Here is a 27,054-nt window from a genome sequence, read left to right on the forward strand (position 1 = left end):
ACATACAGAGCGTGTGGTGCTCCAGGACCAGTGTCAGCAGCAGCCACCTATCACTCCGGGCTAATTATCCTGAGGAATTACTGGGCACAAATCTGGGTGTTCTGGGGACGGCAGAGGCTTGGGTCTCCACTTCGGAGGGAAGGCTGGTTTGTGAGAGCAAGGAGCGACCCTCACCCCCTCCGCATCTGCCCCTCCTGCTGCCTCACCCACCCAGTCTGCCCCCTTCACCTCCACCCGACTGCCCCTCTCCACGGCCCAAACCTCCCTTGCTCCTCACCCCCCAGCACCGACCCCCTTCAGCCCCATAACCCCCAACCTCCCCTCCATGAATTGCCCTCCCTCACTCCTCATCCCTTCCCAAACTGCCTCCTGCCCCCCCCTTGCCCTTCATCCTCCCTCAGAAGGACCCTTTTCATGGCATGGCCCCCTCAGGAATTGCTTCCCTTGTCCCCCTCAAATTGCTCCTCACGAGATCGGCCCTTCATCCTCCAAAACTGGCCCCCAGAGATTGTCTCATCCTCCTCAGAGATTGTCCCCTCAAGGATCGTCCCCTCATCCCCAAACTGCCCTTCAGGGATCGCTCCCTCATCTCCCGAACTGCCCCTCAGGGATCGCCCCCTCATCCCCAAACTGCCCCCTCATTCCCAAACTGCCCCCCAGGGATCGCCCCCTCACCCCCAAACTGCCCCCTCATCCCCAAACTGCCCTTCAGGGATCACTCCTCATCTCCCGAACTGCCCCCCAGGGATCGCTCCCTCATCCCCCAAACTGCCCTCCAGGGATCACCCCTTCAGCCCCAAAGTGCCCCCTCAGGGATCGCCCCCTCATCCCCTCACAGACGGCCCCCCGCTCCCTCAGGGACCGCCCCGCTCCCCTCCCGGCCCCGCGCCCCGGGGCCTGCCCGGCGCGGCGCGGCCCCGCCCGCCGCCCCACGCCCTCTCTCCGCCCCGCCGCCGCCGCCGCCGTCGCTCCCCCCCTGGCCCGGCCGGCGGCGGCGCCGCGCCGTGCCCCATGCGCCGCTGCTGCCCGGCTCTCTGCATCAGCACCAGCACCAGCGGCACCCGCCCCGCCGCCGCCGCCATCGCCATCGCCGCCCCCCTCCCGCCCGCCGCCGCCGTGTCCCGCCCGCCGCTGCTGGTGCTGGTGCTGCTGCAGCGCCGCCCCGCGCCGCCCGCTCCTGCGCCTCCGCCGCACAAGATGGCGGCCGGTGGGAGCGGCGGGGGCCCCGGGGGCCTCTCCTCATCCTGCCCGCAGCCGCCGCCGCCGCCGCCGGGCAACGGCGCCGCCGCCGCCTGCACCAACGGCGCCCCCCCGTCGCCTCCCGGCCTCACCTACAACCAGTGCGGCGCTGCCAACCCTCCGGCGAGCGGCGGCGGCGCGGGGGGCCCGGCGGCGGCGGCGGCTGCGGGGGCGGCGGCGGGGGCCGCCGGCGGGGCGGGCGGCCCCGGCGGGGCGCTGCAGCGGGAGCCGGTCTATAACTGGCAGGCGACGAAGCCGACGGTGCAGGAGCGCTTCGCCTTCCTCTTCAACAACGAGGTGCTCAGCGACGTGCACTTCCTGGTGGGGAAGGGCCGCGGCTCGCAGCGCATCCCGGCGCACAGGTGGGCCGCGCGGGGTGGGCCGGGGGTGCCCCGCGCCCCGGGGCGGCCGGGCCAGGCCGGGGGAGGGGGGCCCGCAGGCCGTGCTGGGGGCCCGGCCGGGTGCTCGGGGGTCCCGGGCCCCGGGGCTGGGCGCGGGTGTCCGGGGGGCGGGGGTGCCTCCCTCCTGAAAGGGGGGTCGGTGGCTTCACCCCGCGTTTTATCCGCTGTCGGGAGCTGCCGAGCTCGGAGGGGACGCAGCGGCCTCAGCGAGGCCCAGCTCCGCTCCGGGACGGCCTCGGACAGCCGGCAGGAACGGGGTCCGGAGCGTGGGACCCCCGGGTTTGGGCTTTGGCGTGTCGAGGGGCGACTCTGCCCCTCGCCGTGGTCAGTCGCTGTCACCTCAGATCTCTTCCAGCCCTCGGATCAAGGCCGTGCTGCTTCTTGCAGCTACAGCCCAGGCGGCAGGGCTCGGCTCTCGGGAGAGAGTGTTTTCCCTGGAGGGCAGGTGGGACTGGGGCGAGCGCAGCGGGGAAGAACCCCAAATCCCTGGATCTCGCTGATAAGCAATCCTTGGGTTTGTGGGTAGAGGAGGAATAGTCTCCAAGACTCCCTGATCTCTGCCGACACATACAGGGATCGGTGGGAGCGCTGGGAGTGGAGAGGAAAGAGCGATGATTTGAGAAACCAAATTTCTACCACAACGTTTTCTTATTTTAAAATAACCTTTATGGAATCTTTTCTGCAACCCTGTATTTTGGGGTGTGGGGGGTAATCCACATAAAACAAACGCCATGATTCTGGAAGAGCTGTATTGAGAATGACATCTGGGCGTGCGGTAACCCGCCGAGGTGAACGTTTAAGGCTGAGCTGCCATTTGAGAGTGGCTGAGCAGCTGGGAATCGCCTCCGCCTGGATAACGCAAAACCGATGTGGCTGACTGCTTCCTGGGGCAGCTCCGGTGAATCCACACGTGCCACTCGCAACCCACCGCTCCGGGAAGTGCCTCCTGGGCTGCTCGGCTGAACCAACAGCAAACGCCAGAGCTTTTCGCTTGAAGATGGGACCTGATTTAATTGGGGTAGGGGAATGCTTATTGGCGTACTTACAAGTGGTGCTTGGCAAAGGGAGCCTCACTCCAAACTACTTCAGACTATTGCTTCTCTCGTGCTCCTGGAAGTTTCCCCTTCAGATCTCCCTTTTTCTCTCGCTTTCCGAATGAAACACGCTTGTTCTAGGCTGGTTTGAGCTTCTAGGGTGTCAGTTCTTTCAGAATGTGAAGCTTAATTAGTATTTGAGTGAGTAGGCTTGCTCCTGTCCTGAGAACTAGGCTTGCTACGTGGGGAGCGGCAATGTTCAGCCAGAAATAAATGGAAAATAAATGAACCTTAAAAAAAAAAATAGCCCCAAAGTGAAATGCTGCTTAATTGCTCTGAAATCCATCTGGTGCTCTGGGTGGTAAAGATAGAATAGAATGTGTCATGCTGTGACATCCCACTTACGGATTATATAGATTTTAGTAAAACTTGCCTGTATGATGTTACAGTTGGGATATCCTGATGATTCACGAAGTACCGTGGTTATTTCAGAAACAGAGAGCTTAAAATAAAACCGCCCAGACCCCTTCTGTGCGCAGTTCTCCCCCAGCAGCCTGACAGCAGAAGATATTTTGCGCTGGAATTGAGTCCTAAAGCAACCATGAATTTAATTTGAGAGGCACTGGATTGCTTCAGTGACGAAGGGCAGATGTTTGTACTTTGGTGCTAGGTGTCCGAAATAGTGCACAGGTAAGAATTTCTCCAGTCTGCTTTTATTGTGTTAATTTGCAGACCAATAACTCTGGGCCAGATATAAAGCGTGGCCGCAATAGGAGCATATCCTAAATCAGGTTCTTGGACGGCAGCTCGTGGTTCCTCAAGGAGCGGTCTGCAATATCTAACTCGTCATCTTTGATACGGGTGTGTGAGAAATCACCGACTTTGGCAGCAAACTGGTCAGTACAAATAACCCGGGAGTCGCAGTCCTGCAGGAGCTGGAGGTGATAGTGCAGCTGCTCCCTGGTCCAGCTCCTCCACGAAGGAGGGGAGCAGAAGTTCGTAGGTTGAGGTAGTTAATGGCACGTATGGCGAGTGATCGGAAGTGATATTGTCCACGTGTAGTGGTGGTGGTGGCTCAGGGAGGAGGTTTCGGAGTGTGACATAGCTGTAGGTTCAGGTGTGTTTCTGAGAGAGTCTGGCAAGTTCAGCAGTTCGTATAAAGCCGTCGAAGCAGACAATGGGTATCTCACACAGCAGCTAAGAGCAAACATTCGTTCCGTGTGTGAAAGCCCTGCTTGTAGATAATGGCCTAACTGGCTGTGCTGCATTCAGCTGAAGGTTCATCTGTCCAAGCGTCTGTCCTGTGAAACATCTGCAGCCCTGAGAAGATCAGAATTCAGGAGGTTACAGACCTTGTGGAAGCTGATTACCTACCCTGGAGCACGCTCCATCTCTGAGCCTTGAACTCGTTCCCTCTTCCTGCTGGATCAACCATGGAGGAGATGGAACAGCTTTAAGTTTTTTTGATGTCAAGGCTATCAAATGCAGGACTGAGCAGGCTTCCTTGAAGCTTCACGATGCTAACGTGGCCAAGGTCAACGTGTTGATTAGGCCCAGCAGTAAGACAGAAGGTTTTTTTTTTTGTCTTTTTCCAGATCTGCTTCATTGAGCACAACATCAATGAGATTAGAAACATCTAAACCTCATCAGCCAGGAGCTGTATTGTTGTGATAATTAAGCTTGTTAATTGTCCAGAAAACACGGCCCAAAATGGAACAGGGCAAGCATGTGGCGATGCACCCCTGTGTAGACTCCAGCCTGGGAGATCTGCAGCTTTGGGGACAGTCTGGGTAGGTTTTTGGCTGCTCTTTCCGGGCATATAGGGTCGTCCGGTCTTTTCTGGGATACTATTAACTTGCATGTGCAGTGTCGTGTGCCGAGGTGTCCCAGCACTCGACTCTCGGGGCTGTGTTTTTGAGCCTCCGTCCTGCTTGTTTCCCCCGATGTCTCTACTCCTTGCCCTGGAAGGATGCAGCAAGCGAACGATCATTGTTCATTAGCTTCTTGTCACCTATGGCTTCACCAGACTCCAGCACATCCCGCGTTGTTCTGTTCCTGTGCCAGCTCCTCTGGAATAAATACATTAAGATTTCTCTGCAGTGGAGAGGATGGAGGAGGTATGCAGTGGTGGGATAGTCGTGGTTCTCGAGTGGTTTATTCTATTATTGATATTACCGTAGTGCCTAGAAAGGACTGTTGGGTGTACAAATTAAACTAGGTCACAGGTGGAGATGCCAAGGTGAACAAGGAAACAGTGGAAATTGGTGGGTAGGAAGCTCTAAGTAGCGTAATGAAAGACATTTTCTTGCAGGCTTCCAAAAAACCTTTGGAGTCAACTTTGGATCCTTGTGAAGACAAATCGAATTATGAACCTCACGGAGGTTCCTGTGACTCTTGTTGCTGGAAGTCAGTTCACTTTGATTCTCACACACGCAGAGGGGACGACGAGAATTCAAGTTTTGCTTTCTTAGTTCTTTTGCTCCACTTCTGCTCGTTTATTTGCATCGTTTTGGCAGTCGGCTTTATTTTGTTCACCGTGCCGTTGGTCAGAAATAACCCTCTGTTTGAGTTCTTCCTCTGACGAAGGTGGGTCACTGCTGAGCGCAGGGTACCTGCGTTTCCCTTTCGAGAGCTGGTGTTTGCGTCGGGCAGTGCTCCTCGGGGCAGGAGAGAGGCTTTGCTGGGCACTGGGCACTGCGGTGCTTCAGAAAATAGGAGGGCAAAACAAAAGAAAGCCCCGTTTCTCTGCCCGTTTGGCTTAATAGTTGTGTTTCTCCCACCTGAAACAAACCTTATTTCTTCCTTTTGCAGACCTGAGCGGTTGGGGAAAACTGTTGGAGTGTGTAGGAGAAACAGCACATGTCCCTGCTTTTCCTGGAGCGTCTTTAGAGCAGCGTTAAGTGTTCATTTTAACAAGAGTGAGAGGGAAGGCACCATGAAGAGCGAGGAACTTTCTTATGTTGCTTGTGTTCCCTTAATGTTTTAAGGGAACTTGAAAATTCGGAGCCCTGTGTCTCTCTCTGGCACCTACTGAGAGCTCTTTAGGGCTCGGTAGCTTAAAAAAAAATCAGGCTGACTTGTCCCTAAGCGAAATGGAAGCAAAAATTTGAGGTTTTTTTTTTAAATGAATGCCCTTTTCAAATTGCTATTGCTCGTTGAGGATACGTATTGGCTGTGAGAACGAAAATTTTAATGTGCAATTAATTTATGTTAATTTTTAGTAGCAAATAATGCGTGCGATTGTCTCGTCACCGTCGCTGCTTTGGTAGGAACAAGGATTTTTGTTTCATCTGGCAATTCGAGTATTGCGAACAAGGTTTTTTTTTTTATTTGTTCTTGACGTTTTTCTTCAGACTTGTTTAACAGAAATATGCGTGTGTATTTATTTTTTTTTCATCACTGTGGTTTGTCCCTAGCTCTCTTAACCGATCCGAAACAATGCACCCCGGCTTGTCAGCCAAACGGCTCGGCGTGCCAAACGAGCCTGGCACGTCCACGGCACTTCGCTCTATTGTGTCCGTGGAAGGCCTCTTCTGGATGGGAGGGGAGTTGAAAAGTGAGAAAATGAAAAATTTTGTTCAAAAGAAAAGAAAAAGGCTTCTGTGTCATTTCCTACTGCAGCAAAATCTTAACTGAAATTCCTTCCCCTTTAGTGATGGGCATTCCTTGGGGTCTGAGTACTGGAAGTTTTGGTCTCGTTCCTTCTGTCCCATACGTTTTCTGCCTCCAGTTCTTGATGCTTCTATCCATCAAACCGTGCATCAAGCTCTGCTGCAGCAAGAGCCCCTGATTTTCCAGTTTCTTCCTTTTTACAGTCGGCTGGAGAAGTGGTTGCAGTAGTCGCTTCTGCAGCCTGGTCTCCTCTGCTTCCCCGTGCTGCTGAGCTGTGACCTTCGTGGCCTCTGCTGTGTTTAACTTCAGGGAGCTGCTGGATTGCAGACACCAGGAACAAGATTGCTTTACTGGGAAAAACTCATCTCTGCGTTTTCAGACAATGCAAGTTCTCAAAGTGGCTTTTCTAAGCGTAAGGCAGGTACAGCAGCTTAAATACACGCAGGCCTCTCAGCAGCCCAGGTCTGTGCCTCCTCTTAAAACACGAGTTGCCGTTCATCAGTGAGGGAAATCATCTTGTTTACATGGGAGCGCTGGAATATGATTTTCGGTCTCAAACTTGGTTTGTGGGAATTCTTGCTTCCTATTCCTCGAGGGCCGATAACATGCCTCTCACCGTTAATCACCCCGTAAACTCACAGCAGTGCAAGAACGGTTCGTGTGCACCTGGCAGTGCCAGTTTGCTTCCAGTGAGGTTTTCCCTGCCTTCTAGGCTAAGCCCAAAGTAGTTTTTGCGTGGAAGGAGACAGCAGTGTGCCTGGGGAAGGCAGCTCCTGTGCCGGGTGCTGCAGGAGGTGCTGGTGTCCGCGGCTCCCGGTGGTGCTGCCGGTGCAATTTGCATGTTTTGGGAGCTTCCTCTGCTGTCACCAAGGATGTCTTCCTGGTGTCTGGGGAGACGGGAGGAGGATGGGTAGTGTGTAGTGACTGGTTTTCCGTAAGCGTTTTCAGTATGTGCCTGTGGGGAATTGCACCAAGACTTGGGCGCCGTTCAATGGAAAAACTTGAATTCCTTAACTTCGTTGTGTCTGAACTTCTCAACCTCGAGAATGGTCCACAGGGCTCCTACAAGGACTTTGCAAAAAGCAGCCACATGTATTCTGTCCCGTGATGCACAAAATGTTGTCTTTGGGGAACCATTACGATGTTGTGTACTGGGACAGGGCTCAAAATGAAGTTGCTTGAAACGTTGGCGTTTTCACAGTAAAGGAACAGAAAGCCTGACACTCCCTTCTGTTGCAAAACATTTTTTCTTTAACCCTAGGAGGGATTTGCTTTCCCTGGGGGTGACCTTGGGGAACAGCAACTGGCCTGGGATTTTTTTTTGGAAAGCGAATATGGTTTAACATAAGGTTTATTTTTTTTTTTCTTGTTTGTTTTTTAATGTTAGGTTTGTGCTGGCTGTGGGCAGCGCAGTCTTCGATGCCATGTTTAATGGTGGAATGGCCACAACTTCTACAGAGATTGAGCTGCCTGATGTGGAGCCTGCTGCCTTCCTAGCTCTGCTGAAGTAAGCTGCTTCTAATCTACAGTATCACTGGAATGAACAGATTTATTGTAGAAACGGGTATTTTCAATGAAAGCGGTGAACCATTTTGCAGAGTGGAGATCGTTGAGTTTCTAAATAAAATGCCTCTTTGTTGATCTGTTCAAGGACGTTTAAATGCTGGTGTTGAATCCCTCTTTTCCTGGGTAAAAGTCTAGCATAGCTACTGCACAAAAGTATCTGACTTGCTCCATGTTTTCATTTAGCAATAGTTAAATGAGTATGCCCCCCTGTTGCTGGAGTATGGGCAAAACTACATTGGATGGATTATAATTTTGTAAATATGTAGTTATATGTAGTTACACCATCAAATGCAGCAACAGGGAGGTGTTCTGGTTAGAAACTGGAGTAGGCGCACATGCTGGCCCGTGTTGTTAAGTTGGCACTCGTTCACACGCTGTCTCCTAAATTTTCGTTCATGAATTGGTTTGATTTGACCCAAACGCTGTTTGGGAGAAGTGGGGACGAGTTAAAGCTCTGTAAGTTACAAGTACTTGCAGCTCATTTAGGTTATGGGCAAATGAGCAAGTCGTAACAGGTAAGCAAGCGTATGGAATCGGTGTCAGCCATTCCGTGTGGTGTTTCCCCTGGCACGTGTTTAGATTCTCTCTGGAGAGCTGGTCTGGAGTTCACGTTGGCCGCGTGCGTTGCAGGTCTGCGTGCTGGGGCAGGGGGGAGGAAGGGCTGTAACACCCGATTCACCGATGGCTTTAAGCTCGGCTGGTGCTGTGTAACATCCAGCAGCAATCCTGAGTGTATGCTGAAAAGTCATTGTCCCGTTTCTATGGAATTTCTGTAACCTACTTCCAGGGGTTTCCAGTCCTGTGCTCTTGACACGTTCCCTGCTTGCTTCCTATTGGGAACAATGACTAAATAAATATAGCTTTGGCACACTTTTTGCTTTACCTTCACTAAGTGCTTCGGTCATGACTGTGCTGTCTTAGAAGATTTAAAAATTGATCTTTGCTAGAATGAAAGGCCAGAAATAATAGGGAGCCCCTAGCCCCCTCCCCTTCGGCTCATTTTAAACCAGACACCAGCACGTGGGGAATGCCTCTAATTGGCGTAGGACTCTGTCAGGTAGATCTCTCTGGAGCACACAGTATCTGTCCTTAAAACTTAGTGAGGTTAAGATATCGAGTGAATTAGAGGCAGAGTCATGTTGGTTCCCTGCCAGTGGTGAGATTTCAGCAGTTGTATAAACAATATGGTCTTGGAAGAGAACTATCATCTGAAAAGACTAAGGTGATGAGTTTAGGTGGATTTCAATGGAAATGTTTATATTTTGTATAGGAGAAGTTGTGTGTGGATTATCACAGTGCCTCTAAAGCTTACAGTTGTGCTACAGTGCTGTGTTCAGCTCTGGGGTCCCCAACATCAGAAGGACATGGAGCTGTTTGGAGCAGATCCAGAGGAGGGCCACGAAGATGCTCCGAGGGCTAGAGCAGCTCTGCTATGGAGACAGGCTGAGAGAGTTGGGGCTGTTCAGCCTGGACAACCGAAGACTCCAGAGACACCTTCCAGTACTTCAAGGGGGCCTACAAGAAAGCTAGAGAGGGGCTTTGGACAAGGGCATGGAGTGATAGGACAAGGGGCAATGGCTTTAAACTGAAAGAGGGGAGATTTCGATGAGATCTATGGAAGAAATTCTTCCCTCTGAGGGTGGTGAGGCACTGGAGCAGGTTGCCCAGAGAAGTTGTGGCTGCCCCATCCCTGGAAGTGTTCAGGGCCAGGTTGGATGAGGCTTTGGGCAACCTGGTGTAGTGGAAGGTGTCCCTGCCCATGGCAGAGGGGTTGGAACTGGATGACCTTGAAGGTTCCTTCCAACCCAGACTGTTCACAGTAGCTGTGCACATGGTCTAGTGGTACTATAGATTCTTAAATCTAGAATCGAACTGTCAGTTTTAAAATGCTTAAGTGTGCTAAAGGAAGTTTGAGTGCTGCTTTCTAGTCGGAAGCTTACCAAGTACATGGAGTAAAACTGATCCCTCCAAACACTGATCTGAACTAGCAGCTGATCCTTACATGTATCTCTGGACTTGATCCAAGCCATGACCGAATGCTGTAGGATCAGGAGCTTGTTACGGGACAGAATGCCCATCCTGAATGTTCATCAGAAGGTCCCTTCTGAACACTAGATTGTGATGGTGTTTGTGGGCTAGTGGCCTTTAATAGATCTGTGGTAATTGTGTAAGAGATTCTTTTTTAGTAGTAGTATTTTCATGGTAACCCAAAGAACACTTTTGCTTGTCTGGGGTTATAATCTGAATCTTCTTTTAAATTTATACGACACTTTTTCACAGTTCGAGCTTCCTCTTTGTGTACACTGGACTATTGCGAAAAAAAATAAATACCAACATAGTCATGGCAGTAAACAGAACTAGTTGTTTTTAGAGCAACTGTGTTCTTTTAAGCTTGTAATAAAAAGGATTACTTAGTGAAAATAGGACTGCTGAAGGGATGTGTGTAAAATACATTCGTCAGCCCGTGGCTTGATGCTGTTATTAACAGATGCTCTAGAGCAGCACAAAAGCCTGCTTTCAACAGCAATGAGAACGCTTCCCTTCCTCTGAATCCCCCCGTTTATGCTTCCCTGAATTGCATCCTGGCCCTCTCTAGCTGGAGGACCAGAGCTCCGCTGCTGCTCTGCAGCAAGTCGCTCCAGACAGGGACCCTGCCTGGCATCTCCCTGGAAGAGCCCTCGCTGCTGCGTGACGACAACGTTGCTGTGGCTCCTTCGGAGAAAAGCAGGAGAAGAAATTGCTGGAGTTTCCAAAATATCCCGCGGAACAGGAGTGCCAAGCGCAGTTAACACACTGAATGTGATGCCTCCGTGCTTCGTGCCTTTCAGATCCCGATGGGCAAATGCTTGACTGGCTAAAGGAAAAGCAGTAAACAAAAACTCTGCATGGGATTAGGACTAACACCAAGTGTGTAACTGGTTTTACTGAACTCAGCCTGTCGGTTCCTGTTCCCTCTCATCAGCATGCTTGGGTGTGAGGAGGCTCCGTCAGGCTTCCTAGGAAGACCGCTGTTTTTCCATGCGGAATGAATGTACTTCCTTGTTTTGGCCTAACAGTGAAGGCTGGTGCTTTGCTAGCAGCGTGGCAGTCCTTGTTTATCATTGCAATTAACTCTTGCTTTCTGCTGAAGTTATACTGTGTGCTGTACTTCAGCATCAGTATCATGAAATTAAACAGTTGGGTATATAAAGTGAAGAGATGAGGGGAAAGGGTGTGGATGGAAGATGGAAGAGATGAGGGTATGGGTGAAACCATGGATGAAACCTCACCTGCAGTGAGTGTGTATGTTTGAGTGCTTCTGATCACTTTTGAATTAATATGTAAAATGGATCTTCTCTTCTGAAGGAGGCAGGCAGGATTGAATTTTTGCCCCTGTTTAGTCTAATTGAACAGCCAAAAATGTTCATCTTTAGGCTTGGCCAAAGACTGTTCTTGCCTGGTGTAAGTGGCAGGCTAGAGAGCTCACTGGTCGTGGAGTGCTGGACCGTTCAGGGTGCCTCAGCAGATATCCCAGCTACTTCATTCATTAAAAGTTATACTGTAAAAAGTGTGGTTTTTTTTTAAAAAAAAAAAAAGCCTCTCCTTGGTAAACCAGAGTCAGTGGAAAGGATGTGAAAACCCTTCCATCTCTCACGTACAGGAAGTGAGGCCAGAATGATGGGCAGAAGCACAAACATGGGGTTTATGACTTGCAAGGCTTTTCACCCTGTTATCTTGTTGGCTTCACCAGAGCAATGTTTGTTTGCATGCTTTCAGATTTCTCTACTCAGACGAAGTTCAGATTGGACCAGAGACTGTTATGACAACGCTTTACACAGCTAAAAAATATGCAGTTCCAGCCCTTGAAGCTCATTGTGTGGAGTTTCTTAAAAAAAACCTCCGAGCAGACAATGCATTCATGCTGTTAACACAGGTGAGTTTGCAATCTTTTGCGTCAAGTCCTTTGAGCAAGGTCCATCACAATAGAAACACAAAAGTTTTCTGAGTGTTGCTGAGTTGATCATCCAAAATGGAGCAGTTCTGGGTCATTTTGAATTCTCCCTTACAGGAGTCTAGTGCTGATGAGCACGTTCTTAGAAAGAACAAGAAAATACAGCAAATGTTGCTGCCATTTCCGATCATCTTTCTGTTTCAGTGTGGCAAGTGGTTCCTTCCAGAGCGTGAGCTGGGGAAGGAATGAACTGAGTGGAAAAATTTCATCTGCCAAGAAGGAAAGTGAAATGGGAGGATTTTCACTTGTTCAGATTCAGGACTGGTGTGATAACCTTTCTCTGTGCAAAGCTTGCTGCGTTTAGCTGGTCAGACGATCTTTGAAGAACTTTTTTTTTTGCAGTAGTTTCCCTGAAATGGGGGTGAAAGAGAGGAAATGGAACTTTTTCACGAGTGCTTTGGTTTATTTTCCTAAGAGAGGAACAAAGTGATCTCTGTCTTGGCCTGTTCCAGCTCCCCTTCCTGCTGCACGGAAGGCACCCAAACCTGGAGTCCCAGTGCAGCTGTTCCCTGACTCTTCGCGAGGCTGGTTGCACATCCTCGTGCCCCTCTGTCCCATCTGGTCGGAGAGGGCTGGACTCCTCCGTCTGCCGTTTGGCCCTTCGAAGCAGCACACTAGAACGCAGTGTTTACACCTTCTGCTTATTTTGGAGAAGATGAGGCTTTGCATGCAGGTTGATTCAATTAGTACCGCTCTCCTTCCCATTTCCTAGCCCCATCTTTTCTTTCTGGTCCCAGCCACCCTCTCTGCTGACAGCTGATGACGTCCTGATGACTTCCACGGTGCTGTCACCTGCGTGTTGCAGTGTCTGTAGCATGGCCAGGGACACCCTGTTCTGGGTTGTGTAGGAACAAGAAACAAATAGGCATTGTGCACCAGTTTCTTTCCGTTAGGGAACGGGCATGCTTTTGACTAGCTCTGGAGAAATATTTCTGATCAGCCAGCTCAGGAATGCTGCTGAGATTTCTGATGTTAAACAAACCTTGCAGAGGAGTTTTCACAGCTGCCCTGACTTGGGAACCAGCGCGTTAAGGTGGTCTGACTGGGAGGCTTTGTCCTGTCTTGCGCAGCGTATCTGACAACTGGCTTTTTTGCCTCCTTGTCGGGAGTACGAGCATCTTTCAGGCTGACGGTAGGTACCACGTCGGTGGCAGTGTCTACACCAGCAGTTTTTGCAGAAACTGAAGCAGTGTTGGCCTAAAGCAGTGTTGGCCCGAAGCAGTCGCTACTGAGCTCTTTGTTTGTTTGCTGGGATTAGGCTGGGATTTTTATTTGAGTTTAAATATTTGGATCAAGTTCTTAAAGCTGTTCCATGGCTGTTGTAGGCGCTCTTCACTGCTGGGATTCCGCTATCGCTGCAAAATACCGTGTCCCTCCTTTGCACATCCTCTTTTAAACTCGGCCCTTTTCCACATGCCATAAACGGGCGACACGGCCTGAGAGACGTGGGGGGAACCGCGCTGCAATCCCCTGGGGGAGATTCGGGACCGAAAGATTCTTGCTTGGGTGATGGTAGCCAAATCTGCGCTCCCATCTGATGCGTGGTAGGACAATTGTAGCTCTTTGGCCGAAGCTCTCCCGTTCTTTGGGTTCAGCAGTCTGGAAGATCAGGAGCTGTTATCCAAGAGCTGAGAAAAGATATTTCCCATGGCTGCAGTTTTGAAGAGGCATCTTAATGCTGCCATCACCCTGGGAGGATTAGAGGTGTCAGCTTTTTGGTGGTATTCTTTATGCAGGGATTTTTTGCAGCATGCTAAGTCTCTGCAACCTGACTTGGCAGCTTTGGCAAGGTAACGTTTAGGTTTGTGGTGGCTTCCTTACATGTCACAAAGGTCCTTCTGTGGCAAAAGAGGAGGGCGTCCTAGTTTTTCAGATATCCAGAACTAGATGCTGCCTGGTGCTCGGTCAGCTGCACTGGGCAGCTGAAATGCCAGATGGAGATGGGCTTTCCTGGTTCCTTTTGTTTGTGCCTTATCTGTTATGATTAATTATCAGTGGCGATTCGTATGTGGTTTCTGTTCACTATTGCAATATATCAAGTCTTTAAAAAGTTGGAGGCTGGTGTTCTTTGATATCTGTAATCTCAATGACTGGCTGCACGAGGCACCTCACTTAATGGATCCATTCTCCAAATGCTCTCAGTTCTGCTCCTTCAGTGTGAAAATCGTTCTGTTTTCTGCTTATACTGCAACAAATTGACAGCTTGTACAGTCAATTACAGACCTGAGATGTGTGTTGTACAAAACATTTCCTGACAGGCTTCAGGTTGTGAACCTAAAATCATAAAGCCCCAAATCTCTTTTGTGTGTGTCGTTGCTGAATCCTGCTGGCCCAGCAGCTATACCATTGACAGCGTTTCAAGCAGCTGCTGATCTCTGGCAGAAATATCGGTGGCAAATAGCTCTCCTAATTGAATGTGCCTCATAGTGACCCGTGATCAAGTCCTTCACGTGTCAAAAGAGAGCCACTACAGTAGTAAAGTCTGAGTCAGTCACAGCTCTTGGATGCCCGGAGCGCAAGGCACTGGCAGTCCTCCAGCCCCAGGAGCAGGTGACGACTGCTGAAGCTTCCCTGGTCCCTGAGAAGAAGGAGAGTTCTTTCAGCTCTCTGCACTTGAGGTCTCCACGTCGAAGACCTGATTACGGCCTATAAATACTAGAGAAAAGATGGTGGGGAGGTGGGGGAAGGACTCTTTACATTAGTGATGGGTGATAGAACAAGAGGAAATGGGCATAAGCGTAGTCAGGGGAGATTCAGGTTGGATGTTAGGAAGTATTTCTTCTCTGAAAGGGTTGTCAGCCACTGGAATAGGCTGCCCAGGGAGGTGGTTGAGTCCCCATCCCTGGATGTGTTTAAGAATAGGGTGGATGATCTACTTGAGGATATGGTTTAATGGGGATTAGGGATGGTTAGACTCGATGATCTCTAAGGTCTTTTCCAACCTAGAAATCTATGAAATCTATGAAGGCTGGCCTTGCTAAGCTCTGCAGCCCATGAGCAAGGGTGAAGCAGAAGATGCTCGACAGTGTTAGCCTCCGTCAGCGCCTGAATTGCCAGCTCAAAACACAATTTTTAAGCCTTACCTGTGGCAGCGAGTTCAAGTCTCAGTGCATTCTTGCGCTGATGTTAAGGCAGTTCCTTCCTAAAGAGCAAAACCAAGGCATTGGAAATACGAGGTCATCTTAGAGACTTTTATGTGTTTCCACTTCATTTCTGTTTATGCTGGGCACAGTGTTGGTAACATGTCTTGGTGGTCCAGGGGGATCTGAAATTGTTAGGAGACTGCACTTAAGTCGAGCAGAGAGATTCTGAGCAACTCTCCAAGCTGTGTGCAGGCTTTCTTTGGAATAGTAACCTATTTGGGGAGGAATTCTTTAAGGTAACTAGATTAGAGTAGCTGTTTCTGTGCAAAACATGCAAATGCACTAAGCAGGCTGTGTACCCTGCAGGGTTTTGCACATCCTCCTGGGTCTCGAGCGGTGTGCCTGCTACGGCGGTTTTGCTAATACATGAGATCAGTGCGACTGTGTTCTTACAGAATAAGCTGTCTCTGCATATTCCTAGAGCGAGCAGGCCCGGGGTCATTGGGCAAAGCTTCCTTCTAAATATAAAAATGATGTAGTAAAAATTACCCGTGCTCAGCTGACATGGTCAGTATGGCGCTAGAAAGCGCTGCAGCCGCCTTAGCTGACGTGATGTTCAAACAAAGACGTGCCTGAAGACATGCACAGCTAAAGCAACTGATGCCAACTGCAGATTTTTCCAGTGTTTGCCTTGTCATGCTTAACTGCTTGTGAAAGACTGCTGCAGCCCAGTGAATTCATGATGCAGTCAGGCGTAGTGTTGTTAATGAAGATTGGCTCTGGGAGAGAAGGGGGGGACTTTCTCGGTGTAAGCTTTAAAATACCTTTTGTGTTAACGACTGCTTCTTCATTACCAGGCAAGACTTTTTGATGAGCCTCAGCTGGCCAGCCTTTGCCTAGAGAACATAGACAAGAACACGTCAGATGCCATCAATGCGGAGGGGTTTACAGACATTGATCTGGGTAAGCTTTTTTCCCTCCTCCCTCGACATGCTTTCGTAACAAGGCAGCCTCTAAAATTATTACAGGTTCCTACTTGGCACTTCTCTTTTGTGGCCTCGCTGTTCTGGAGCAATCTGTTGAACCAACGGTCTCTGGCACGGAGCGGCTACAGACGAGGCCAAAGAGCGTGCTTGCTTGCAGAAATATCCTGGAATCTGCGTGCTTTGGTGCAACTTGAGTTTTCTGGGCATGATGCAAAGCCCGTTTCCTCTGTTGATGTTGGCAGGTTTTGGGTGGGTGTAACTTGCCTTTCGTGGAGTTGGCATTGTTCCCTGAGTCTTTGTTGGGTTTTGAGAGTTAAAAAGGTGTTGCGTTTTTGGAAGCAAGAACTGGCTGTTTTAATTATCGTATGCAGTTTCCAAACTTGCTGGGCGCAGTTAATAAACATTAGAAGAAGGTTAAAATCTGAATTTTAATGAGATGGACTGTGGAGGTAAGGCACGGGTAACCTTCTGGCTTTCATGCTGCTTGCTTCATCCAAATTTGACATCAAGTAAGTTGCAATTCATTCTACTGCACTTCCATTAACATGCCAATTAAATGGGCACCGTTTGCTGCTCCAGTGAGTTACTTGCGCATGGAATGTGCAGATACATGTTCCTCAGAGGCTGCAGGCAGCAATTCTGAGAGATGCTGTTTTTCAAGTGCTTCTCTTTTCCTTACCTTGGCTGTACACAGGGTACTTCTGGCCAGGTGGAATCGGGTGGTTTTGGGTTAGTGCCTAAAGTTGTCACTATCTGTCCTGCCTTGCAGACACCTTGGTTGCGGTGCTGGAGAGGGACACCCTGGGGATCCGGGAGGTTCGTTTGTTTAATGCAGTGGTTCGCTGGTCGGAGGCTGAGTGTCAACGGCAGCAACTTCAGGTGATTCCAGAGAACAAGCGGAAAGTGCTGGGCAAAGCACTTTCTCTTATCCGCTTCCCATTGATGACTATTGAGGAGTTTGCAGCAGGTAACTGAACAAAGGCATTTCTGGCAACCCTGGTCTTTGCTTTCTCTGAACGACAGAGGATCAAGTACACGAAAACTGATTTTTCTCTGTATATGCTGTAGTAATTTAAATTTGAGATTGTCTCCCATTCCCACTGATTTACAAAATCTACTGTGTAAATGCTGTTTTCATCCATGATCATTCTCTCTGGTTTTAAAGACTACAGGTAGTAGTCTTTAAAACTACCATCAGGTAGGAGCAAGTTGGATCATAGCTGACTGTACTCCTAGTGTGTTTAGATGGTTACTTTCTCATTCAGCTGAGAGCAAAGATCCAAACAGGGGTTCAAATCCTCTCTGTAAACTACACAAAGCTAATGGAGTTGCAAATAATTGATGTTGATTGTAGCCTGCTCCTGAAGAGAAATGAGGATGTTTCTCCCTGTCCTCTGTTTACTGCTGCCTGTAATTCAGTGGTGGTGTTGGCCGTGTCTTGCTGATGCTGTTCAGACTAGAGCCCCATAACAGAAAAAACTTCCAAAATGTTCTTTGAGCTGAAGGGTTGGCATTGTTTAGTCTGTGTCTCAAAGCATTTTTCAAGTTTACATTAAGATCTTGATCTACAAAGATGTCTAAGTCATTTAACAGTTTTGGCTAAAGATTTTCTTGGTTTTGTTTTCATTGCCTGTTGTCTTTGACTTCATACTCTGGTGATTTTCCAGGGATCGAAAACTGGCAATCGACTTAAATACTTTCCTTGCTAAAAGACACTGTGGAGCCATTTTCAAAACTGCAGCGTGTTTTAGGCTGCAGTTCTGTGTACAAAGAAGCAAAAAGGGTCACTGACACCGTTTCCTTTGCAGATCGCTTCTCAAGGCAGAGATGGCGCCAGCTTATCGGCAGTTAATGTGCATATTTCAAGATGAAGAGGGATATTAGTGAGAAGTAAATCTGTGCTTAGAACTTGGTACCCGCTTTCTATTTTGCCTGTCGCAGCTGCCATGTGGTCTTAGGGACGTCGGTCTCTTCAGAAGCGGCTTGGTCAGGGAGGCAGAGACCCGTTCATCCGAGCTGGGTAACTGTGGCACCGGGCGAAGACAGGGCAGGCTCCGTTCCTCGGTGTGCATCGTGCCAAGCGGCAGCTTTGCGGCAGATCACAGGTTTACGTCCAGCTCGATGGGAGAACACATCCTCCCTCTGGATAGCGCTACAGCTGTCGGTGCCGAGCCTTGCATTCTTCTGTAGATCCTGTTTCTTTCAACCCTTCCTTCAGCTCTTGTATCATTCTCTCTCTCTGGGAGGAATGCATTAATTTTGGTGTATTTGGGTTGAAGCCTTTCAGCTGGGAATGTCAGTGCCCCTCCCCGCACCGTCTGTCACAACTGCCTCTTCGACTGCCATCTTCGATGAGTCGTCTTGCTTTGAGAGAAACGCTGAAGTTTTCTCCATCCATATTAACGTAAAAGATAGAATCATAGAATCATAGGATGGTTTGGGTTGGAAGGGACCTTAAAGATCATCTAGTTCCAACCCCCCTGCCATGGGCAGGGAAACCCTCCACTACACCAGGTTGCCCAAAGCCTCATCCAACCTGGCCTTGAACACTGCCAGGGATGGGGCAGCCACAACTTCTCTGGGCAACCTGTGCCACTGCCTCACCACTCTCAGAGTGAAAAATTTCTTTCTTATATCTAACCTAAATCTCCCCTCTTTCAGTTTAAATCCATTGCCCCTTGTCCTGTCAGTACACACCCTTGTAAAAAGTCCCTCTCCAGCTTTCCTGTAGCCCCTTTAGGCACTGGAAGGCTGCTATAAGATCACCCCGGAGCCTTCTCTTCTCCAGGCTGAACAGCCCCAACTCTCTCAGCCTGTCTTCATAGCAGAGGTGCTCCAGCCCTCTGATCATCTTCGTGGCCCTCCTCTGGACTTGTTCCAGTAGCTCCATGTCCTTCTTGTGTTGGGGACTCCACAGCTGAACACAGTATTCCAGGTGGGGTCTCACGAGAGCAGAGTAGAAGGGCAGAATCCCCTCCCTCGACCTGCTGCCCACGCTGCTTTTGATACAGCCCAGGACACGGGTGGCTTTCTGAGCTGCCAGCGCACATTGCCGGCTCATGTTGAGCTTCTCACCCACCAGCACTCCCAAGTCCTTCTCCTCAGGGCTGCTCTCAATCCATTCTCCGCCCAGCCTGTACTTGTGCTTGGGATTACCCCGACCCACGTGCAGGACCTTGCACTTGGCCTTGTTGAACTTCATGAAGTTCTCACAGGCCCATCTCTTGAGCCTGTCAAGGTCCCTCTGGATGGCATCCCTTCCCTCCAGCGTGTCCACAGCACCACACAACTTGGTGTCATCTGCAAGCTTGCTGAGGGTGCACTCATTCCCACTGTCCATGTCTCCAACAAAGATGCTAAATAGCACTGGTCCCAGTACTGACCCCTGAGGAACACCACTTGTCACTGGCCTCCACGTGGACATTGAACCGTTGACCACAACTCTTTGAGTGCGACCATCCAGCCAATTCCTTATCCACCGAGTAGTCCATCCATCAAAACCACGTCTTTCCAGTTTAGAGATGAGGATGTCGTGTGGGACAGTATCAAATGCTTTGGATAAGTCCAGGTAGACAATGTCCAGTTGCTCTTCCCCTGTCCATCAATGCCGTGAAAGAAGATGAGAAGCAAAGAAGAGAGAACAAGAAAAGAGAGGCTGCACTGGTCAGCTGTTCCTTAAACAAGGCACTGTCTTGGAATTGCTTCAGCTTTGCCCTTGTTTCTGAGTGACTCTGATTTCTTTGGTGATCACAGCAGAGGTAGGAGAGGGAAACCCCTCCCCTCTGTCCCCATCTCCTAAAAGGGGGAGGAAAAAAAAAACCCCACAAAAGAATTTTTACAGGCAGTGGTTTCACCAGTTTATTGTATAATCCAATATCAAACGTGGAGTTTTGCATGAAGATGTTTTCACTGGCAAATGTGTCACTCCCTTCCCTTGGAGCAAGTGCTGTGAAACATTTGAGAGTTAAATTGCAGCAGCACAGGATGCGTTTAGACATGATCAATGAGGGCTAATTTCTGCTGAGCAAAGTGTCCGTAACCTCATTTTCCTGTTAGCAGTCGACTTCCTTAAATTCTTTCATTTTCACCCATGGCAGCCTTAGACCATGATGTCTGTCCGACATCGTGCTGAGTTGCACTCACTACAAGTCATTTTGGACCAACAAGTAGCCCGACGTTTGCATCCTACATTAAAGAGCACTTGATGCTGTTGTGCCTCCAGTATGCAGTAGGGTTGTTGGGGTTTTGGGTTTTTTTTGTTAAAAGCCTCTTGCAAATAGAGGTGCAGAGCAGCTTTTGGCTCATGCCCGAAGACTAATTTTTACCCGGTTCCACTGTTGAAAGTATTTGAAGTAATTTCCAAACCTTGAGTTTAGCATCACTTTGGACAAAACATAGAATCACAGAATGGTTTGGGTCAGAAGGGACCTCAGAGATCATCCAGTTCCAACCCCCTGCCATGGGCAGGGACACCTTCCACTACACCAGGTTGCTCAAAGTCTCAGCCAACCTGGCCTTGAGCACTTCCATGAATGGGGCAGCCACAACTTCTCTGGGGAACCTGTGCCAGTGCCTCACCACCATCATTGTAAAAAATTTCTTCCTTAGATCCCATCGAAATCTCCCCTCTTTCAGTTCAAAGCCATCGCCCCGTGTCCTGTCACTACACACCCGTGTCCAAAGCCCCTCTCCAGCTTTCCTGTAGCCCCTTTAGGTACTGGAAGGTGCTGGAAGGTCTCCCTGGAGCCTTCTCTTCTCCAGGCTGAACATCCCCAACTCTCTCAGCCTGTCTCCAGAGCAGAGGTGCTCCAGCCCTCGGAGCATCTTCGTGGCCTCCTCTGGCCCCGCTCCAGCAGCTCCATGTCCTTCTGATGTTGGGGACCCCAGAGCTAAACGCAACACTGCAGGGGGGGTCTCAGGAGAGCAGAGCAGAGGGGCAGAATCTCCCCCCTCGCCCTGCTGCCCACACTGCTTTTGATACAGCCCAGGACATGGTTGGCTTTCTGGGCTGCCAGCGCACGGTGCCGGCTCATGTCGAGCTTCTCATCACCCAACACCCCCAAGTCCTTCTCCCCAGGGCTGCTCTCAGTCCATTCTCCGCCCAGCCTGTACTTGTGCTTGGGATTGCCCCGACCCACGTGCAGGACCTTGCACTTGGCCTTGTTGAACTTCATGAGGTTCTCACAGGCCCACCTCTCCAGGCTGTCAAGGTCCCTCTGGATGGCATCCCTTCCCTCCAGCGTGTCCACAGCACCACACAGTTGGTGTTATCAGCAAATGTGCTGAGGGTGCACTTGATCCCACTGTCCATGTCACCAACCAAGATGTTAAACAGCGTCAGTCCCAATGCCGACCCCTGAGGAACACCACTCGTCACCGGTCTCTGGAGAAAAGATGGGAACGTGTTTCAACTCTTGCTAAGATCGCTAGCGTTTTTCCCTAAGTTCTGCAATAAAGATAATAAAAAAACAAACCCAAAGCAGGTGTTAAATGCCCGAGGGAAGGAGGGAGTCAAAGCAGAGCATGAGCTGAACCACCTTTGTCTTGACTGAAAAATACTCTGATGCTTTCTAGGTTGATGGTAACCAGGTGCCATGTCCTCCCACTACCCCTCACGGGCTTTCATGGTGTCTGAACACGATACTCGTGTAGATGTATGAAAATCCCTGTCTCTTACCAGTGTTACCATCTCCTGAGGGAGCAGGGGTAGGATTAGCTGCATGTTTTAGGGTTTTTAAACCAGTCTTGTTGGCCAAACGCGTTTTGGCTCTGCGGAGCTACGCGCTTAATCGCCGTTTGATGTCAGCGCTCCGTACGGAGGCTCCGCAGCCCGTGCCCGGTGTGCAGATAAAAGGCAGGCAGCACGTCTGTGCCGGGGGTTTAACGTCCCGACACACCAGCGAGATCCCACGTGCCGTGTGGGTTTGGCCCGCCCAGAGCTGCAAGTCAAGTTTCCCTCCCCATGTAAATCCCAAAAGGATCCTGAGAGGTTTCGGAAGGCTGACAGCGTCGCTGCTTTCGTGCTTTTCTGCAGGGCCTGCCCAGTCGGGAATCCTCACGGACCGGGAGGTGGTGAGCCTGTTCCTCCACTTCACCGTGAACCCGAAGCCGCGGGTGGAGTTCATCGACAGACCGCGCTGCTGCCTGCGCGGGAAGGAGTGCAGCATCAGCCGATTCCAGCAGGTGGAGAGCCGCTGGGGGTACAGTGGGACTAGTGACAGGATAAGGTCAGCTCCTCTGCTCGTTCTGCTGCCGATAGATTCGTGTGTACTGAGCTTTCCACCCGCTCTAGACCTGAACCCGCAACACGCGCTACACCCCGACTGCCACCGTACGAACCCCAGTGCCAGCCCTGAAGGGCTGGGCAAGAGCGTCGCCCCACGCACCGACCTGCACGTGCAGCTGCAGGCTGCCACTTGGTCCTGTATTGGCAAAGGCTTCCAGCAAGCGTGGCCCTCCTGCACGGGCCTCTGGGGGCATTATCCCTCTCCTTTTCAAGTGGCTTCCTGCAGCTGCATGGGCACGTCATGGTTGGAGTCACCCGGCAGCTGGTGGCTTCCCCCTGTGCCTGGGTGTGTCGACTAACCAGTGCTGCATCAGGTCAGTTCCCTGCTCCGAGTGCGAGCGTGGCTTGCTGCAGCCCCTTAATCCTGCCTGTTTGAGGGAGAGATGAGGCTGACATGCTTGCTGTGCCTGCTTTGCTGCTAATACCTAGCTTGTTTAGACCGGAGCTTGTAGAGCAACGACAAAGCCCAGTCGTGGTGACAGAGGTGTGGAGGTGTGGAGTGGCAAGTGGTGGTTTGCGAGCTTTGTGTGGCCAAGCAGTTAGAGCAAGACAGGAGGTAATCAGAAAACCGTCGTTATTTCCTGATTAACCTTTGTCTTGGGTGAAAGGGGGACTCACATGAATAGAATTCTTCAAAATTCTTAAGCCTTTCCTTCGATGGTTCTCTTGCATATCGATAGAGCTGTTGGCCGGATCTTCTGAGCCATTCATCCCCTACAGGAGATCAGAATTGGAGGAGCTGCTGTCTCCAAACACTTCCTGCTCTCAGGTCTGACATCCAGAGACCTTTTAGAGCTTTAAGTTCAGTGGCTGCATCATCCCAGCCTCCAGCAGGGCTTGTGTGCAGTTTCAGCACCCAGTATGTGCAGAGCAGCGGCTTCTAGCCTGCTGCAGGCGTTGGGTCACGAAACACGCAGGACAAATTGTTGGTGGATGCGTGAAGAAGTTACGTTGGCAGTTTGGCAGGCACTGAGGCTTTCTGCTACCTGAGAAAATGGAGCTGCAGTAGGGTGAATATCCTTCCCCTTGCTGCCGGAGGCAGCAGGAATTCACAGAATCCCAGAATCCCAGCATGTCAGGGATTGGAAGGGACCCCAAAGGATCATCTAGTCCAATCCCCCTGCCGGAGCAGGGCCACCTAGATCAGATCACACAAGAACGTGTCCAGGCGGGTTTGGAACATCTCCAGAGAAGGAGACTCCACAACCTCTCTGGGCAGCCTGTTCCAGTGTTCTGTTCCCCTTACTGGGAAGAAGTTCTGCCTCATGTTTAAGCGGAACCTCCTCTGTTCCAGCTTAGATCCATTTCCCCTTGTCCTATCGTTGGATGCCACTGAGAAGAGCCTGGCTCCATCCTCATGACAGTCACCCTTTCCATATTTATAAACATTAATGAGGTCCCCCCTCAGTCTCCTCTTCTCCAAGCTAAAGAGCCCCAGCTCCCTCAGCCTTTCCTCAGAAGGGAGATGCTCCACTCCCTTCATCATCGTCGTGGCCCTGTGCTGGACTCTTTCCAGCAGTTCCTTGTCCTTCTTGAACTGAGGGGCCCAGAATGATTCCTGCATTCAGGAGCTACTGAATCTTATTTTCTACTCTTGGGTAAATCCTGAGTGCAGCTGCCCTGCGGCTCTATCCAGCGACTACTCAGAAGCACATTAAGGATTCTCCTCCAGTGCTCAGCACTGAAATATCTAACGACACTTCCAGTGGTCTTCGCTGTCCCCTCGCTGGAAAGGCTGCTGCTGCCGTGGGGGTGGGCCCTGTCCCGCGCTCGGCAGCCTGCCCTGCCTGGGCCTGGCTGCCGTTTTGGGATGCCGATGTTGTGCCGCAGCCTTGAAAGGCTTTCCGAGCGTTGGGCTCTGAAGTTTGGTGATGGGATTGTGCAGCTTTGTATTTCCCATGAACAAAGTTACGGTCGGCCTGTTAGGGCAGTCGAAGGTGTAAGCTTATGATTCCTGTCAAGAATTTCAGTTATTGGTAAGAGTTGCACTTAAAACTAGTGTGTTTGATTAAGTGCTAGGTGTAAAATGGAAGTGAGTGAAGGTATTCGGGTGTTATCCTTGTACTAAAACAGTACAGGAGTAGCAAGTTGATCTGATTCCTGATCTGTTCCTGCAGGTTCTCAGTAAACAAAAGGATATTTGTAGTTGGGTTTGGATTGTATGGATCCATACACGGGCCAACGGATTACCAAGTCAATATACAGGTAATTCTCTCTCCTACGTTAAAAATGATTGCTGCTCTGGGGCCTGCCTTACACGTTTTATGCAACAAAACGTGAAGTCAGCAGGGACTGTGTGTTCTCTAGGTGGGTGGCAGATGTCGTGAGGGCCAGATGGGGCACTGGGAATCGGAGGGATTATTGCTCTCAGTTTTATGCAGCCTCCCGTTGCATGTGTCACTGCAGTGTCTCCCCAAGCCCAACTGCAGCTTCGAAAATACGTCTCAGTGTTGTGATGCCGCACGTGTTTTCCCACGCCGAGCAGGCGTGGCTGGTTCTGCGCTGCAGGTGCTGCAGCAACAGTTGGGTGCTGCAAGAGGACTTGGACCATCTTTTGCTCCGAACTGTAGCAACGCAGTGGAGCAGCCACGATTCGGCAGGGGAAGAGAAGAAAGTGATCGCAGTGTCTGTGCTGGGCCCGTGCAGCACCCGTGTGCGCCCTCACGCCGTCGGTGTCCCGTTGGAGATGACAAGTAGGACTGAGGGAGACTCAGTTGACTGCAGTCCATCGTGATCTTGATCAAAGACTGAGGTGGCGTACGGAAATCTTGCCTTGTTCTGGGTGTGTGTACATAACCCCAGTCTGGATCACTGGAGAGCAGCCATCTCCAGGAAAGCTACCCCAGCACAACATGGCTGACGTGACGAGCACAGTGTCAGCACTTCTTCCTTAATTGTCAGGGTCTCCTTCTGGTGCCCCTGAGCTCTTGGAGGAGAAAGGCAAGTGAAGATGTAAGCACAGATCATCGGCCTGCAGTCCTCAGGGTCAGGAGGGATCGTCTTGGGCTGTCTGGGAGCCGAGCCCACCGTTGTCTGGTGTGATCGCAGCACTGAAGATGGACATAAACGATGGGGTAGTGCAGTTACAGAATCATAGAACTATCTGGTTGGAAGAGACCCTCAAGATCATCGAGTCCAACCATTCCCCCTGCACTGTCAGAGTCCCTAAACCATGTTCCTCAACACCAAATCCACACAGTTTTTAAACACCTCCAGGGATGGGGACTCCACCACCTCCCTGGGCAGCCTGTTCCAATACTTCACAACCCTCTCTGGAAAGAAATTCTTCCTGATATCTGACCTAAATTTCCCCTGGCGTAACGGGGCTCGTCAAACTATTGAGTCCCTCAGATTCAGCCCGCTTCAGCCTGGTTAATACGTGTCTTGCAGATCATCCACACGGACAGCAACACGGTGCTGGGGCAGAACGACACGGGGTTCAGCTGTGACGGATCGTCGAACACTTTCCGAGTCATGTTCAAGGAGCCTGTTGAGATTTTACCCAACGTCAACTACACAGCGTGTGCTACTCTCAAGGTACCGTACTGGGGCGGCACGGGTGGGAGAGAGGCTTACGGAGACAGGTGAAAGCAGGCTGCTTTAGTCCCGTCAGCGCAACATCTGTGTTTTCCAAGGCCTGGAGTATGATCTGGAATGTCTGCTCTGTAGTTCTTCACCCCGTGGTGCGATGAGCATGTTCACCACCAGCACTAGGAGCTGGTTTTTAACTTGTCTGGCAAGTGTACAGTTAATGAACAGGCTATGTTAGCGATGAAGTGATGAGATTTTCTTTTTTTTTTCTTGGAGTATGCAGATAAACTGTCAGTTCTGCAGGCACGTTATCCATGCATGCCGTGGCTTAAAAAAGTTGGTATTTAACTATTGAGACCTGGTTAAATGTAGTGTTAGGTTCTGGTAGAGAGGAGAGCTTTACTCAAAACACCTGAGGTGCAAGAACCAGAAAGAAAAGGGAGGAGCTGAGATCGCCAAAGCTCGTTCTTGGGGCCAGTCTGCGAGGCCAAACCCCCCAGAGCACGCCTGGGCAGCAGGGTCCTGCGGGGCTGCGATCCCCGTCTTGATCTGTTCTTGTCTTCTGTGACCGTCGCAGGGTCCAGATTCCCACTACGGAACCAAAGGACTGCGCAAAGTGATCCACGAGTCGCCAACAACGGGAGCCAAAACCTGCTTTACGTTCTGTTACGCGGCCGGGAACAACAACGGCACTTCGGTGGAGGATGGACAAATCCCAGAGATCATCTTCTACACATAGTGCAGCTGCGGAGCTGGCTCTGGACTCTGCTGTTCTCTTCCCCGTGACCTTCCAAACTAAATTTCTGGCTGAGTTTGACCACACCAATTGGAGCCACACTAGCCAAAGGTCTCAGTAAAATCATTTCAAAGCTCATCTTTTGCCTTGTGCTAGTGATTCTGCTGCTGTCCCGTACCAGACTAACTGGTACACCAGTACCATTTGTAGGTTGTCTGTGGCTAGTCATTTTTCACTTTTCTGATTAATCCTATCTAACAACATGCGGTTTTTTTGACTGTAATGAATGTAGATGCTTTTCCACCGGTCAGAAGCATGGAAACGAGCGGCTCTGGTTGTGGTTAGCCTTGTCGTGAGGAGATAATCCTGCAAAAAGACACAGTCGAGGGCTGTGCGGCCCGTCCTCTGCTGCTCCCGCTCAGCAGCCCAGGCGAGATGGTTGGCCACGCCTGCCCGGCAGCGCCGCGGCAGCGGCGGGGCTTGGCCAGCCCGTGCCTGGCACCTTCCCTCCCGCCAGCCGCGGCACGCGCAGCCGCCTTCAAAAAGTTCCGGAAAGTGGAAAGTTTTCCCTGAGGCTTCGCTGTTCCAG

The 27,054-nt window shown here is 50.6% G+C and overlaps 1 protein-coding gene across 1 annotated transcript; it reads left to right on the forward strand.

Moving 5' to 3' along the window:
* The first annotated feature begins 996 nt into the window (after positions 1-996).
* BTBD2 (BTB domain containing 2) lies at positions 997-26,603 on the forward strand. Its single transcript, XM_086627572.1, has 9 exons — positions 997-1,601; positions 7,674-7,793; positions 11,609-11,765; positions 15,784-15,889; positions 16,682-16,879; positions 21,947-22,139; positions 24,316-24,403; positions 25,589-25,735; positions 26,307-26,603. The coding sequence occupies exons 1-9, from the start codon at positions 1,012-1,014 to the stop codon at positions 26,466-26,468; spliced, it is 1,761 nt and encodes a 586-aa protein (XP_086483698.1). The 5' UTR covers positions 997-1,011; the 3' UTR covers positions 26,469-26,603.
* Positions 26,604-27,054: the final 451 nt, after the last annotated feature.

The sequence above is a fragment of the Tauraco erythrolophus genome, chromosome 28, assembly GCF_009769465.1.
Source record: "Tauraco erythrolophus isolate bTauEry1 chromosome 28, bTauEry1.pri, whole genome shotgun sequence".
NCBI classification, from domain to species: domain Eukaryota; kingdom Metazoa; phylum Chordata; class Aves; order Musophagiformes; family Musophagidae; genus Tauraco; species Tauraco erythrolophus.

Coding starts and splice junctions, on each gene's coding strand:
- BTBD2 (XM_086627572.1), top strand. CDS start 1,012: ATGCGCCGCTGCTGCCCGGCTCTCTGCATCAGCACCAGCACCAGCGGC. Junction 7,794..11,608: donor GCCTTCCTAGCTCTGCTGAA/GTAAGCTGCTTC, acceptor GCATGCTTTCAG/ATTTCTCTACTCAGACGAAG. Junction 15,890..16,681: donor GTTTACAGACATTGATCTGG/GTAAGCTTTTTT, acceptor CCTGCCTTGCAG/ACACCTTGGTTGCGGTGCTG.